The sequence below is a fragment of the Ambystoma mexicanum genome, chromosome 1q (genome assembly GCF_040938575.1).
Source record: "Ambystoma mexicanum isolate Mex_15411 chromosome 1q, UKY_AmexF1_1, whole genome shotgun sequence".
Lineage (NCBI taxonomy): Eukaryota > Metazoa > Chordata > Amphibia > Caudata > Ambystomatidae > Ambystoma > Ambystoma mexicanum.
In genome coordinates, this window is record NC_090922.1 from 1,093,645,873 (window position 1) to 1,093,662,927 (window position 17,055).

Here is a 17,055-nt window from a genome sequence, read left to right on the forward strand (position 1 = left end):
GTGGGCAAGATGTGTTCCTGGAAAAAGGTTCTTAGTCTTACCTTCCTGAGGAAAGTACGTACCTCCATTTCCAAGTTGTACCAATCCATCATTGTTGTGGGAACAAAGGAAAGAACCTCGGTAAGAATTGATTTTTCAGCCTCAGAGTTCGATTTTGGCGAGGTTAAATGTGTATCTTGGGGAACATATTAATATCTCTGTCTGCGTCGCCTTGAGCCGGCCCCTCGTCCCCCCCCTCGTTGCTGCACACCCCATTTTGGGTGGCCCCACTGGGGGTTGCCAAAACCTCTGCCCCCTAAAAAAGGGAAGAACGGGGGAGGTGGATAAGTAAAATTCATCTGAGAAAGACCTGCTTGGTATCTGGATTGGTCATCAGAGGACAATCCTCTACTGGATCCAGAAAAGGTGACGCCCCTATGGCAATTCCTCTGTGTTCTGGAAGCCGTGGGGCCTGAAGTGCCTGCCTGGTTGAGATTCGAAATAGTTATTCGAAATGTAAGGATACACAATTTCAAGCTGGAAGTCTTTGATATCTTTTGCAATTTGTTTGTTTTCCTATTAAGTGTTACAACGCACTCTGAACAACAGGTTAGCCCAGTGGACGGGGCTCTTCGCAAGCCAGAGGACTCAAAGGAATTTGTCAGGACAAGTCCAGGCCCAAGGTAGGGGCACTGTTTTCATCCGCACATAGAGCGGGAAGGACCTCTCAGGTTCTTGCACCTGTGCAGGTACCGAGGCTACTACAGTTACTGGCCGCCAGGCTGAGGGGTCGCTCGATCCTACCAGTGACTGCGATAAAGGGCCACAATGTTCTATTACCGGGTCTACAACCGAGGGGCTATGGCCTAGTACCGGATAGAGGTCAGAGGGAGCGCCTTTACGCACCACGTACCCCGCAAAGGCGACTCCTCCCCCAGGAGGCGCAAGAGCGGGAGGGACCTTTCAGGTCCTGGTACCAGTGCAGGTTCCGAGGCTGATGCAGCTACCGGCCAATCATTCCGAGGTTTCGCCAGATCCAATCGGACACTGCACTGAGGGGCCGCAAGGTTCTATTACCGGGTCTAACCCGAGGGGCTACGCCGTAGTATCGAACAGATGTCTGAGGGGGCGTCTGTATGCACCACGTACCTCGCAAATGCAACTCCTCCCCCAGGAAGCGTAAGAGCGAGAGGGACCTTTTAGGTCCTGGTACCCATGCTGGTTCCGAGGCTGCTACAGCTACTGGACACTGCGCTGGAGAGCCGCAAAGTTCTATTACCGGGTCTACGCCTGAGGGGGCTACACCCTAGTACTGGACAGATGTCCGAGGGGGCACCTGTACGCAACACGTACCCCGCAAAAGTGACTCCTTTCCTAGGAAGCGTAGGAGCGCGACGGACCTTTCGGGTCCTGATACCAGTGCAACTATCGAGGCTGCTACAGCTACTGGCCGTCAGGCCGAGGGGGTCGGGAGATCCTACCGGACACTGCGCTGAGGGGCCAAAAGGGTCTATTGCTGGGTCTACGCCTGAAGGGCTACACCCCAGTACCGGACAAATGTCTGAGGGGGTGCCTGCATGCACCACGTACCCTGCAAAAGCGTCTCCTTTCCCAGGAAGCGTAGGAGTGGGAGGGACGTTTCAGGTCCTGGTACCAAGGCTGCTTGCTACAGCTACAAGCCATCAGGTTGAGGGGTCGCAAGATCATACAGGCGACTGCGGTGGGGAGCCGCAAAGTTCAATTACTGGGTCTACATCCTAGGGGCTACGCGCCAGTACTGGACAGATGTCCAAAGGGCGCCTGTACGCACCACACACCCCGCAAATTTGTCTCCGTCCAGGAGGCACAAGCACGGGAGGGATCTTCCAGGTCCTTGTACCATTGCAAGTACCGAGGCTGCTACTACAGCTATTGGCCACCAGGCCGAGGGTTTGCGAGATCCTACCAGTGACTGAGGGGAGGGGCCGCAAGGTCCTTTTACCTGGGTAAGGCCCAAAGGGCTACCTCCTAGTTCCAGACAAATGTCTGAGGGGGCACCTGTACGCAGCACTACTGGCGGCATTGCTGGCGGCAATCCGCCTACCAGGCCCCATCCTGAGGTGCAGGGTGGGCCTCAACCTCGACCGCCAGGAGTCTTGGAAGAGGTGGGGCCCAACGCGGCAAGCACCACGACACAGGCACGCAGCACGACAAAATGGCCACCGGGCCAGATAAAATGGCAGCTCGTCAGACACCATCCCCCCTAGGGGAACGAGTTTCCAGGTGGGACTAGTCTTCACTAAGCATGTGGCCCACAGCATACCCTTCGTCGTCGCAGGGCCGATTCTCCCCGCAGACAGTAAGGCAGAGTGCGTTCAGGCCGCAGCACCTTCAGGGCTCTGCACCTCCAAGCGCTCCACTGGCCTGTGAAGACAGGTTTTCTTAAAAGGCATCACACTCGGGGACATACTGCCTCTGGTTCTGTCGCTAGCACCCACGGCTACTCCGACCTTGGTTCAAGCACCTCCGGCTCCCGTGCAGCTCCAGCTGCCCATGCCAGTACCCACAACACTGGCTCCCACGCCTCCAATGGTCTTGGCAGCCCCACGGCCTCCTTCTCAGCAGCCGGCTCGGGTCAGCACGTCACCGTTTGAACCCCATTCGGCGCAGCATACCAACAGGCCCCTTGACATCAAGGCACTCTCACTACCACTCCTCGGCCTTCAAGGCAGGGCTGGCGGCGGCCAAAAATAGTTGCGCAAAACATAATGGAGCCCACCGTGGCACGCATTTACACCGTTTGCACCGCTACTGGCAGGAGAAGGACTACCGAGCTACAGGCGACCAAATTCAGTCCCCAGACTTCTGAATCCTTATCCATCCTCACTAAAGCCACCCATAGGGCATATAGCCAGACGCGTGCCCATGCTGGTGCACGGGTTCGCGGACTCTTGGATCCTCCACACAGTGTCCTCGGGCTACTGCCTACCGATCCCTTCTCCACCTCTCTCCTCCCCTCCACTACCACAGACTCGGACAATAACTGTACAGGACGGATGAAAGCGTGGCAGCCCCACTTGGGGCCCAGGGTCACCACGCCGATCCATACCTAGACTGACACATCAGGGCAAGGGCTCTGGAGGCACTCCTCCACATCGCCTGTTCCCTTGTGCTCTCACTACACGAGTTGGGATTTCCCATCAATCTCAAGAAGTCACAGCTGGAGCCCAGACACACTAACGTTCCTGGGCCTCATCTGTAATACGAACTCCGAGACTTTTCCCCTCAGAGGACCAGATCACAGCCATCAGAGGCACCTGGGGCATTTTCTCAGCAGAACAGTGACCTCGGCATGGTGGTACCAACACCTACATTGCACTTACACTGTGTAGCCTCCTGGAGTCAGGAGAAGGGTTCCCAGGCGGAGCCGGTCAGCATTCCACCCATCTCTGTCACAACCTAGTCTCGTGGAGCACGGACAGCAACTTATGGATAGTCAGGCCCCTTCATCAGCCAACTCTGCAGGTTACCTGCCCCACAGACTCATCCCTTGGACAACCACAGGGTCCACAGAGCGGCTTCTTGCAGGAGCAGGCAGCCCTCATCAACTGGCTCGAGTCGGGGGGCCATCTCGCTCTTCCTCAAAGCCTATCTGGCAGCAATCGGAGCCTACCGTAACTCAGGAGGTCGTTTGTTCTCATCCTTCAATCCGGTGGTTAAGAGACATTTGACGGGCCTCCCATAAACAAGCCACACCACGGACATCGGGCTAGGCACCATTAAGACAGCCTCTTTGTGTGCCTTATGTCTGCACACTCTGTCAGCGAAATCCAGGCTCTGATGGCACCCCAGCCATACACTACCTTTCACAGGACAGTGTGGTCCTCGGAACGCATCCCGCGTACTTACCTGGGGGTAGTCTCTGCGTTCCATCTAAAAGAGGAGATAGTACGCCCTACTTTCTTCCTTGACCCAAAGGACCATGCTCAGAAGGTTCTGCACTGTCTTCATGCTAGACGAGCGCCAAAGTTCTATCTGGGCAGGACCAAGAGCTTCCGCAAGTCTGAGGCTCTATTTGTCACCCTCGGGGAGTCATGGCCAAGATATTAGGCTTCCAATGCCTCCACAGCAAGTTGGATGGTGGATTGTGGCCTCCTGAAGGAGGCATGGGAGGGGCAACACAAGCAGCTTCTGGCAAACACGCATGCCTACGCATTCAGAGCCAAGGCCACGGCGGTAGTCTTCCAGAGACACATGCCGTGGGAGGTCATTAGCAGGGCGGCTACTGATGCCACTCCCTCTGCTTTTTGCATGCACAACTGTTGGGATGCCAGCTTCAGGTCAGACGCGGCATTCTGGCAGTCAGGATTAAGGAGCTTGTTTTCTTGAGGGTCACCTCTCCACCCTGGGGCAACATTCAGTGGTAATCGCCCATGCAGTATGGAGGAAAGGGGGCGGGATGTAAGAGTAATTACAAGTTACTCACCGTAGTGACTAACATACTCTTAGTCCATAGTCCCCTTTCCTCCATGCGTCCCACCATCCTCCCCCCTAAAAAAAACTAGGGTCACATAGGCAGTTGTAATATTGTCTACGCCTCAATGGGGACTGAGCAGTGGCGCCATTGGCAGAGTCAGGGGAGCCCATGCTCCCAGGGCCGCACCCCCCCCGCGCGTGCCTCTAGATTTAAAAGGGAAGAAGGTTTTTTCTGATGAAAAATATTCCATCTCCCGCCCCTAGCGAGGGACGCCCATGTAGTATGGAGGAAAGGTGACCATTGACTAAAATTACGCATCAAAAGGGGACTGAGGTGTGGCGCCGGAGGGCGGGGTTAAGGGAAGCCCCGCTCCCGGCGCCGCGCCCCTGCGTGCCAGTAAATTTAAAGGGGAAATGTCTTTTTCTGTTGGAAAAGAGGTTACGTGCCTGTCCCTCGCAAGGGACGGCCATACAGGATGGAGGAAAGGGGACTATGGTCTAGAAGTACGTTAGTCACTACGGTGAGTAACACTTCACTGCTACAAACACACCACAGATGTCCTGCCTTTGCCATCATGCACTGATTGACAGCCTTTCTTCTGATTTTTTCCTTGAAACTTAATCGTTCCATTAGGGATGGATAGAAAAATGAGATCATGCGTAGCATATTAGACAAGCCTCACCTATTTCTAAATCCGATCTGCCCACTCTCCTCCAAAGCTTGTCTCAGTGTTTTTAATCAAATCCAGACTGTGTACTGTTCTAGTTTGGGTTAAATTTAAGTTTCTGGTCTCAGCCACCAAGTTGGCTGCATTGGGAGTAATGCCTTCAGGGGAGCGAGAACTGCTAAAGATAATCTAAAATAACAGAATTACCTATGTTGCTGAAGGAATAAGACAAATTTAGCGAAATCTGGGTCTAGTAACAAAGGTCTTTGTAGATGTAAGCATAAATAAATGATAGAAACCTTTACCAGAGCATAAAGGCAACAATGTATCGAGGTAAACACCCTAATGATTTAGCCTACGAGGAAAAAGAAGTAGGTTCAGCCAACCCGGAACTAGCGAAAGTTAACTAAGACTAGAGCAGCAGATATTGGAACAAATAATGACGTAATGTGATGCATACATTAAAACCAGAGGCTAGCTACTTGATCCTCTGGAGGGAATCCTTGAGTGAATATAACCCCTGTCCCTCCCACCTCAGAGGGCACTCTCTTTAAAAAAAAAAACTGGATGTTGTGACCTTATCTATGTATTAGCGATAACAAATTCATATAACTCTCTCTCTCTCCCAGCAACCCTGATTAATTAAATAACATGGGATATAGGGCTGACCCATGGATATTCCAGAAGAAATGAGGGCTAGTTCAAAGGGAATGTTGATCTAGGATATGAGCTCCTGGAGCATTCGAGACGCCCCCAGTGAGGATTTCCCCTGATGCCCTAGCGTGAAAGGGACCTACGTGTTAGGATATGTTGGTGTGTGGAGTATACACTCTCCCAGAATGTATTTCAATAAAATCTGGATGGACTAATTTCGGACTATTCAATGGGATTGCGTACTATATATTGCGCCCTTGTGCCTTATAACAAAAATTGGAAGCCAATGTGTTAATTTTTAAGTGCAGGTTGACAATTACATGTATAAGTGGAGACACCAGTTCTGGAGATCTGAACATGAACTTGTTGTAACAGTGGATAGATATATGGCAGTCATATATAGACTTAAATAGACGCTGCATTAGCGACACAGGCTTGGAGAAGTAGTGCTGCAGGATGGTGCATTGCAAAGCAAGTCTACTGATGGAACTGAGATTTACATGCAACAGGTTGGGTTAACATTTTCAGTATAATGCAAGTGCTTTGCTAGATATTTACTCTTGTTAAAAACTTTTTTTTTTGTTATACAGTCCTACAAAGAAGATTATGCAACAGGATTCAGTGGCACGTGACATATCTGGTGATGACAATGCCAAACCTATGAATTATGATGAGAAAAGACAGCTTAGTTTGGACATAAACAAGCTACCTGGTGAAAAGCTTGGCCGAGTGGTTCATATAATACAGTCAAGAGAACCTTCACTCAAAGACTCAAATCCCAATGAGCTGGAAATTGATTTTGAAACCTTAAAAGCATCTACTCTGAGAGAATTGGAGAGATATGTTTGTAATTGTTTAAGGAAAAAAGCAAGAAAAACAGGTGGTGGGTGTTAATATTTGTGTACATACATGTTTTTGTGCTGTCTTGTTGTGCTGTGGGGTTTCTGGAGAACCATAATTAGATGCTGCATACGAGAGCATTGAATGTTGTACATTTAACTTTTGCATGCTGGGCATAAACATAACATTGCATGGCGCGTTTACATTACATCAACATGCCAACATTTGTGTTACTGGCCCGCATAATAACGCTTAGACTTGATGGGTTTGAGGTTGCAATGGGTGATGAGTAGGTGGGCCAGTAAAATGTACTACAATTGCAGGCTTTACATTCGTACACACTGGTATATTTACATAATTCACTGAATTAGTAAGCAGGCGAGATTAGCATCAGAGAAACATTTAGTTGTGAAAGTGTTTTAGCAGGTTTGAGGGAAATAACATGAGATATTTGTGCTGCAATCCAGCAGTGTAAGAAAAAAATTGACCTTATTTGGTGGAGTGGGAAGAATTCGAGCAAGCCTGAAGGCATAACAACGTAAACATTGACATTCAGAGTGGAGCAGAATGCAGCATGTTTAGAGGTAGTATGCTCTGAAAGATATAGCACATGCTTGTTGGATGGAGTGGTATGAATTTGGTTATGGGATAAGCAAATGCAGGATGTACGTGTACATTAGAACTTCTGCATATGGTTGTTCGGTCCATGGGACACCGTTTGGTAATAGAATAGTGCATGTGAGCATTGCATTGTCTGGTATAAGTGTGGGTATTGAACCTGTGTCACAATGGCACTAGGTTGATTGGTAGTTTCCCCTTTGATTACTGGGTTCCATGATGTAGAAAAAGATTCAAAAGCTCGACGGTTGTGATGTTGTAGGAAACCGTGATTTAGTCAAAACACTCACTGTTGTAGTATATATTGGTGATTCTTAATTTTTTAATTGCACAGCTTAGCCGACACGTGTTACGACCCAACAAGGGTCCTTTTGAAGGCTGTGGCATTGAGCGTTTTTACTTCTCACAGTTTCCTACAACATCAGCTGAGTCACACTCACGAATGCACGGATCTAGCGCAGTGATCTTGAAATGTATAGTGCCTTATCCTCCTCTGCTCTAAACCAATAGAAGATCACTGTAGCAAAAGATTGACTTCCAAAAGAAGAAATGGCAGAATATCTGCTTAGAAGAAATGACATTAAATCCCTATTCACACCTAGAGGATCCATGGAACATGCATACAAATCCGGACCAAACGGACCAGCGACACAGACAAAAATGTGTAAGACTGGAAAAACTATGCAACAAGGATATTAATTAATTCTGGGAGTGATTTACACTCCAAACTTACCTGGAATTAGGAGAAAGTACTGAGAGGACTGAGGATAATCATCTTTCCTGATTTCACCAATCCGGAAGATGCCGACAACCTTGCAGGAAAATGGGAGGATAACCTAGTCACCGGATCTATAACAATGCTAGAGCTACTAATTGAGCACACAGACCGTGAACATAAAAGAACACTCATAGGTATTGATGTAATTAAGGATGAATTAGAAACGTACAATGCCCCAGTAAAGACAAAAGTGAGAAATTAAAAAACAATATATGAGATCCTATGTAAACATCAGGACGAGGTCAAACTCAGGAAATCCAGGACATTTTCTAGAGAGGAAAGAGACTACAAAGATGACAAGGTGTTCACCTTCCAGCCCAAATATGATGACTGCAGTAAGACCTTGTCGAGAGAAAGCACACCCAACACATCACAAGGCAGCTCTGATGTAGATGGCGGATATGACACTGGTAATCTAACACAAGCAACCTCCATACTAAGTAAACCGATTCCCGAAAAAACACTGGATATTTCCTCAAGCACCACCTTCATCCTCCTCATCGATTTCTTTTTTAGATCAAATCAAACACTACAAAAAAGGGCATCGGAATTACAATGCGAAACAAGTAAGTTTCCAGGACCCATTAGAGGGAGTTACTTCCACAAACTGAGGAAGGCAAGCAAGGAGTCGCCGCTAAACACAAGCACAGATCGAGCAGGCATTTTAAGACTCGCAGGGTAAAGGACACAACTACAACAGAGGGAGCAACGCCATTGAGCTTAGTACTCAACCTAGCCAAATACGCACTATCAACATTTGAGGAATCCATGCTGAACAAAGGACTATCATTTGCCTCAACTAACAAAGCCACCTATATGAATGCACACATTGATCTATTAAAATACACAAGAAAACGTAAAGAAGTCTTTGTAAAAGAAATGCAATGGAGATTGCCGAGCCCAGCCAGCAGAACTTACGAAATCAAGATTCACTCCCAATTTACATGGGGACAACAACATTGACATTTTTCAAAAGGCTGTCACCCGGGATTTCCACAGGCTAGAAGACCTAACCAGATCGACCTACAAGAAAGGCAAAAACAATCTCAATATGGCAGAACTACAAGCCCTCAATACTTTGGAAAGTAACACATGCATTGTCATCCAAGAAGCAGATAAAGCAGGAAACTGTCATCCTAGATGGGGAGGACTATATCAAGATGGCCATGGATCATCTGTGAACCTCTGGATGCTACGAAATAACCACTAACCGATCGCAACAATGGTATTGCAAGCCAACGATTTGATAACAAAATGGCACAAATGAGGATTACTGACAGATGAACACAAGTTCCTGAGAACAGACCACCCACGTATGTCCACCATTTACTTACTGCCAAAAGTACACAAAGAATATGTGCTTACACCAGAAGGAAGACCAATATTAAGCAGAATCTACTGTTTCACAGAACCCATAGCCAAATATATCAATGGTGTGATTGAAAAGGAGGTGCCCGAAATTCCGACATATGAGGGACACCATGCGCACTCTACAGATATTGGAGACTATGGACTGGCAATCTGGATACCTACTCATCACATTAGACGCCAAAGCGCATTACACGTCGATCAAGGATGACCTAGTAATCAAGGCACTTGACTACACCTATGCAACCTTCTACACACACCTTGAAATGACAAAATAATTCTTGGTGTTTGCCCTGACCAACCACTTTTTCCTGTTCAATGACAAATTCTGTCGCCAAAAGAAAGGCGTGGACATGGGGGTAACATACGCCCCAGCTGTAGCTAATCTATTCATGAATTTCTTTGAACAGACTTATGCCTTCAACAATGTATACTTCACCTGCCATATATACAAGTGGCACGGATTTATTGATGATATACTCCTGATCTGGTCCGGTACAGCAGTCATAAGCTTCAAGGATTATTTGAACAGCAATACGCTTGGGATACAACTAACAGAGTGTCACAGTTATGACACAGTAGACTTCTTCGATATCAAATCAGTAGCAGACCCTGAAGGACTCCATACCAAGACTTTCAGAAAACCAATGGAGGTCAATGCAGTCCTCTTTGCCACGAGTTGCCATAGGAATTCTGTTATACAGAACATCCCTAAGGGCGAGTTCATAAGAACTCGAAGAAACTTCAGTAAAGATAGCACTGAACAATCAGAGTGCACGGTACTGAAAACAAGTTTTAAAACAGAGGATACCCTTATCAGACCGTTGACAAAGCAATAAGATCAGCCACATGCCTGAGCCGAGACACGCTTCTCACACTGAAAGTGAAAGCTGTACAAAATGAAGCAACAATAAGATAGGTGACACAATACAGCCAGGACTGCTATAAATTTCAGAAAATCATCGGGAAACTGTCTATTAACCATAGACGAGGATATCAGCAAATGGATATCGGACAAACCAGAATTTTCATTGATGAAGGCACCCTATTTGAAAAACATACTAAGTATGTCATAATGCCTATATCAGACAAGCCATTAAAGTGGCTGACCAAAACAAGAGTGTCGGAGTTCCACATATGCGGTACTTGCTCCATGTGCCCCTATGCCAGAAACAGCAAAGAGGTCACTTTTAAATGCAACCAAAAGAACAGAATGGACCAATTCAAAGCAAAATATGTTGTATATGTGATCATTTGCATATGTATTTTGACATACATTGGAAGCACCATCCGAGAACTATGGTCTAGAATAACTGAACATCTAAGCCTTCTCAGCTCCCAGGATGCAAGATACCTACTGGCGGAACACTGGCAAGAAAAACACCAGCTGGAGAATAAAAAAAGACCTTCAATTGCAGGGCTGGAAACTGTGAAATGTGATGAAAGGGGAGGTGACAGAGAACTGCGATTACGTCAAAGAGAAGCAAAACTGATTTGTAAATTCAGATGTGGAACGTATGGATTAAACACGGACCATGAACTAAATGTATTCTTATAAACAATGACCTCCTTAGGAATTTAATTTTTTAGATATCTCTTTGGCCTTTGCTCAGGACGCCGTTGACTCAACTTTTAGAATGCAACCCATTCAACCTAACAATCAGTCACTTCTCACAGAAGGCCATCACTGCCTGTTGCCTCATGATAATCATGCGATTAGTTCCTCTCTACATGACATTGTCACTTGAAATTTCGGCGATTTGACCCAACGTGGCAGTTTCCACTGGCTGGTTGGGCCCTCGCCCCAGCTAAGCAACAGTCCAGATTCCTACACGCACTTCGCACTGCTGTGCACACTCTGGACCCCAGCTACGATAACTTGGCCTACTGGTCCTTTAGAACTTAGATTGTTACTTTCACTTCACATAATTCTGTCGCATTATGCACTCATCCCAGCTAAACACCAGTTCAGATGCCAACAACAGTCACACTGCTTTGCACACGGTGGACTTCAATGTTGCCAGCACATCGATCAGAGCGATTGTGCTCATTTATTAATTTCATATTGTCTAACTCCCTACATGGCTCTACGCCGCCATTTGTCTTACGTGGGATCTTCGTTGCCGATATGCAGCTGCACCAGAATTGGGCATCCTAGTTTTTAACTCATCCGCCTATTTACGTGGCCTACTCTAAGCAGGTGATCCGCCTTGCACAGCATTCCACTGAGCCACAAACTCACATGATCAGATAATGACCCATAAGCACTTTCAATATGGAGACGCAATATCTTCTTGTTTCAATTGCTGTCAACTTGCATACCTGTACAATTACCAGTATTGTTTTTCCGTTATCCCACCAGCCCTCAATATGCTCCTTGTATTGTTACTTCCTCATCACGAGTTACTGAATAAACAATCACAATCATTGCTGTCCTTTCTCATGGTCAGTGTTTTTTGAGCCAGTGAGATTCCCTTTTACATAAGCCAATCCAGTGAATCTTATGCGACTATATATTACATTAACCAATATGGCGGCCGGCACAATCCCTTTGCCTAGATCGCTTGTTTGCAGAGGGCTCCTCCGTATTAAAGGCAATTCTCTAGGAACTAGGACATAATACTAATGTGGCCTGTTTAAACTCATGAGTCTACCCGCGGCCATTCGTTTCAGCCTCACACTTGTTTTTCTTTTAAATATCTTTTTCAAATAAGTTGTCTTTTTGCCCGTACTCCTTTTTGGCAACTACTCGTCCTATCGCACGGTAAATGACCGACTATGTACAAACAGGCCAGCATCATCAGCACTACCGCTCAGACTCCTTCACCCACCCTTGAAATCGAAGGTTTCTGCTACGGAAGGATTCACCTTCAATAATTAAAAATGTGCACCTTCTTACAGACGCTAAGGCCCTAAATATGCACACGCATGACCGCACTGTCACTGAGTAACACAATCGTCCCACTGGGGAATGCCCAATCCACATTCACTGAATGATTATCTTCCTGTAATTACAACATGCACACTTACACAGCTGCGAAGGCCCAATAAGAATTTATGCATGACCGCACAATCCCACTGAGTCACAAACAACCCACTTTGTTTGAATCTAAAACTGTTCTGGCTCTTCCCTGAACCCTATTGCAGAATCTAACAAGTGGCAACAGCATTTATCAACCCCTGGGAACGTAATGCAAGTCACGTCCAATTTATGTCTGCCTCACAGGCTATCCATTTCAGAGGCTCGAATTAAGAGCATTAATCTTTAAAGCCTACCTTACCTGCACCCACAACTACAGTAAGGACGTATTATACCCTTTTCATATATTTCTATCAACGTTCTCCTTCCCAGCTTCTAACCAGTCTCTCCTTTCCTGACCTTTTTCTTTGCTTGGTGTTTTCTGTTTCTTGAGCATAAATATAACAGCACCCTTGCTTCTTTGGTCCGTTTCACCTACAATCATTTGAATGCGTGTGATGATTAATTTGATTACTCGTGTGCTAAATGAACCACCACGTAATGAAATTTAATCCCCATGATACAAACTGCTGATTGATATTCACCACTAACTACTATTGTTTTTAAACCCACATTTTATCAAGCATGGCATTGAACTACCAATACCCCAACAACATGATCTATCCCAAAAGCTCAATGTCAATCTTCCTATGACCGTGAATATGTGATCTATACAATGCCACTACACTGTTCACCTGGTCCATGCACCATATAACACCACGATGCAAGGGCTGTAAACAATCTTACATGGTTTTTGAAACCTTGTAACTAATTATGGACAATTGACACCATGTTACATCACAATGCTTTGTCACTTACCTTATGTGCACTACACTATACACAATGTCATGTATTTACTCACCTGTTCACACTATCTGTTCTTAAACCAGATTAAAGCACAGAGGGTCTACTACATGTTTCACATTGCATTCTCTGTATGTCTGCCACAGCCTTGAAAAAGACCCTTGTTGGGTCGAAACACGTGTCGGCTAAACTGCAATTAAAAATCACCAATATATACTACAACATTGAGAGCTTTTACTTATCACTGTTTCCTACAACATCACAAACGCCAAGCTTTTGAATCTTTTGCTACATCAGAGAACCCTGTAATCAACCAACCAACCTAGCACCATTGTGACACAGGTTCAATTCCCACACTGTCTAAACCCAGAAACGAGATAGAAAGGCACCATCTCACAAGAAGGCAGCCACAGGCAGTTGAGTCACACTCACAAATGCGTGGATCTAGCGCTGATCATCAAATTTGTAGTGCCTTATCTTCCTCAGGTCAAAGTGCTAACAATGAATTGGCACAGAGCATTTTTGGTAGGTCAACGATGCAGAGTGACGCATGTGCTAACTGACATTATAGAGGAGAATTGTACAGATCTCAGTGAGGGCAGGCAGAGCCAAGCTGTTCTAAGTATGCAAGTAGGGAAGAGTGCATCCCAAGGCATGCAGAGAAGCAACTGTACATTTTTTATAATGTGGTACAGAATATTGGTGTCTTTTGCATGGCATTAGGCCTTAAGTCCTGTTAATTAAGTTCTATGTGGGAATCTGTATTGATTGGACTACAATATGTATTAAGAGCAGGTATGGGGATAGCCTGAGAGGGATAGTGTGGTGTGGCAGGGAAGGGGGGTGCTGAGAAGGATGGAGGGTTGGTTATGGCAGTTGGAGTGTGTTTAGAGTGTTAATGGGTGTTTAGAGGAAGGTTTATGGTAAACAGACAAGTGCGGTTGCTGGGCTAAGAATTATTGTCAGCTGAGCGAAGGTTCTAGAGCTTTTTCCCAGGACCGAAAAGGAGCTTTCAACAAATCACTAAGTGAGTGGGTTTGGATGAATTGCTCCATAGACAACCAACGTTTGTCCTTGGGAATTTAGGGCTTCAGCTTGGTGCATATAACTCGGGTCCTTTCCCGTGGACCACATGGTGTTGCACAGGACATAAAAGTAAATTGTATGGCTCTGAGGCATGTCAGAGTACCAGGGTATGTACTGCCTTGAGTCAAGGTTTGATGGCGGTCTACTGCACGGATTGCATTTAGGTAAGGGGCAAGCCCGTTAACCCAGCTCTCGGGAGTATGGCCAGTCCTGCAGTCACTGTTTGAGGAATAGTAAAAAATTAGAGGAGACCCCCTTAGAAACATTTGGGTTGTAGGATGCTGTTGTGGCTGGTGAATTTCCTTGTTGAATGAGGCAGTCCCTTGCAGGAGGGCCCAGGGGTTTTTAACTGCTTTGGTGGGATGGCTCGAGCAAAGAAGGCCAAGAATAGAGGGTGAGGGATCAGCATGGCATAACCCGCATACCAGGATTTCAGTCTTGCCTCGGCAATGTAGTCTTGCCAATCATCAATTGCCTTTAGGTAGGCTGCTAGGTCAGATGGTGCAGTGGTAAGGTGTTTGCCAAACTTGAACAGGATTTGTTATTCGCATAGTTGTAGCAGACCAACCCAAAGAATCAGATAAGAACAAGTATCAGGCTAAGGTCAATGTTGAGGAGTTGAGAGGGAGAAGCCGTGGAGGACACCAAAAGGGACTGGATGAAGTTTCAAGTAGAAGCATGAATGGTACACTTTATTATGTCAGCCAGTAAGGAAGAGATTCTTTTGAGTGTTGTTGGTCATAGATTCTGAGCAGCCGGGGGCATAGAATTTAGTGATGAATCTGGTCTAAAGCGGCTAGGAAGACTGCTGCTCCTTTCTTCCTACCTGGTGTGCAAATCATCCAATATGGCGTTGAGGGCAGTGTTTGTCCCTCTGCAAGTGTGAAACCTGCTTAGGCTGTGTCTAGTAGGTTTTACAATAAGCTGTAAGTGGCCTGCTTGATCTGCTGGATTGGTGTTGGAGCAGTAATTGGCCATTGCTCTGTTACTATTTGCTCTGTGGGATAGAGTGTGCTTCTGGTGATTGGGGCTTGATGAAAGACTTGGAGGAAAGATCCATGTGGAAAGTTAGTAGAGGGAAGTGCACTCAGTATTTACTGCCGAAATTGTTATGATTTTCTTTGATATATCCAGTGGACAGTGATATGCAGGAAAATACGTTCTGGTTCTAGATATCTGTGGGTGATGGGAAATTGTAAGATTAAAGGTGTGGCATTGTGATAGCGAGGTGAGTCTTGAGAAGAACAGTTTGGCCATGTTGTGTTTGTGCTATCTAACGCCTGTGGTGGAAGTGTTGAAAGAGAATTGCCAATGCATTGGATGGACGTAAATTAGGCGTTTATGCTACTGGGTGGAGAACTCTGAAATTAGGTTTCCCTTAGTTGTGCAGATCTGATCCTCTGAGTAGTATACCATCTTGTCCTTATGCATCTCTTCTCGCTAATGTCTCAGTCCAATCTGATAAGACAGTTTAGCCATGGTGAGGTGTGCCATTTCCATTCTCTGATATTGTTCTTGATGACTCCTTAAGTGTTGGTTGATCCTTGTAGTCTGTTGCAGTTTGTTGAAAAGCCTGACTTCAGTACAGACAGCTGAAGGTGCCAAGACACTTAAATATCCATCCCTGCCTTAATGTAGGCATGATCTACCTAATAGGTGACCTGAGATGGCTGCAAGGCACACAAAAGTGTGCTGAATCTGTTTCGGTTGCTTGCATATGTGGAAAAAAAAGTAGGTGTGTAATGGAAGTGTGCATCGGAGATGATGTGGTGGCAGGATTACATAAGTGTCTAGTGAAGCTGAAACTGGTATCAAATGTTTGTCCTGTAAAATGCCTGGGCCAGCTGACCAGTTGGAGGAGGGGCTTAGAGTGTGGGTCATTTGTGCTGGCATTGGTCAGTGAAGCATTAAAGGGGAAGTTGTGGGGGGCGCTGACGTAAGACTCCAGGATATCCGCGGCTACTCGGGAGCTATGAAGTTTTAAATCCTGGTTCCACGCATGTTTGCAAGTTCCAAAACATTGCCCCGGACAGCAGAACAACGCGGCTGCAGGCCGCCGCAATCCTGATGAAAATCGCAGAAGGGAACCCTGAGCACAGACCGTCGGCGGGGGAGTGCTGCAGCAGACTCCATCTTTGAAGCCGGCCCGGCAGTATTGTATGAGCCTGAGGCCAAGGGCTGGAACATTGCTGGCTGACACCAGCAGCCTCTCCAACCCCCAGGCGGGTGGGCAGCCGGCCCCATTGAACAACGTTTAGCAGCGGCTGGGACCGCACAAAGCAAAATGGAGGAGCCAACATCAGGCGCCCCTCCAGGCGGGAGAACTGCAACTGGGGATCACGGGCCACCAAAGAGACTCTTGCGGCAGACTGAGGTGAAAGGTCCTGGGGCGGGGGTCTGCAAAGCATCCCATGGAACTGTGAACGGGCTAGAAGTGGGAGGACAGCCCCCACCCGATTTGCAGGCCATTATCACCAGTCTCACCTCCACCCCCCTGAACCCCGCGCAACAGGGAGCAGTGCTAGAGGACACAGAAGAACAGCAGGAGCCCTTCCTTTCCAGGTGGGAGGAAGACTGCAGCACTCCACTGGCCCAACACAGAGGATTCAGCAGTAGACAAAGGGGAGACATGTAGGGCTGAAATCATCAGGCCAACTGGGCTGCAAAAAGAACAAAGGAGGGGAGGGGACAGTGGAGGGCACCCTTCCACCGTTAAAGCTACAGCCTGGGCACTCCTAGCCAAGAACCACCCCAAGACCCGAGGGACAGTCAGGGACCATACTGGC

The 17,055-nt window shown here is 46.9% G+C and overlaps 1 protein-coding gene across 1 annotated transcript in view; it reads left to right on the forward strand.

The window, feature by feature from the left end:
* LOC138541759 (bromodomain testis-specific protein-like) overlaps positions 1–17,055 on the forward strand; it is a 2,079,689-nt gene that overhangs the window by 1,912,587 nt on the left and 150,047 nt on the right. Inside the window, exon 10 of the mRNA XM_069641783.1 lies at positions 6,347–6,639. Within this exon, the coding sequence (XP_069497884.1) occupies positions 6,347–6,639 (293 nt within the window). The remainder of the gene's footprint in view (positions 1–6,346; positions 6,640–17,055) is intronic.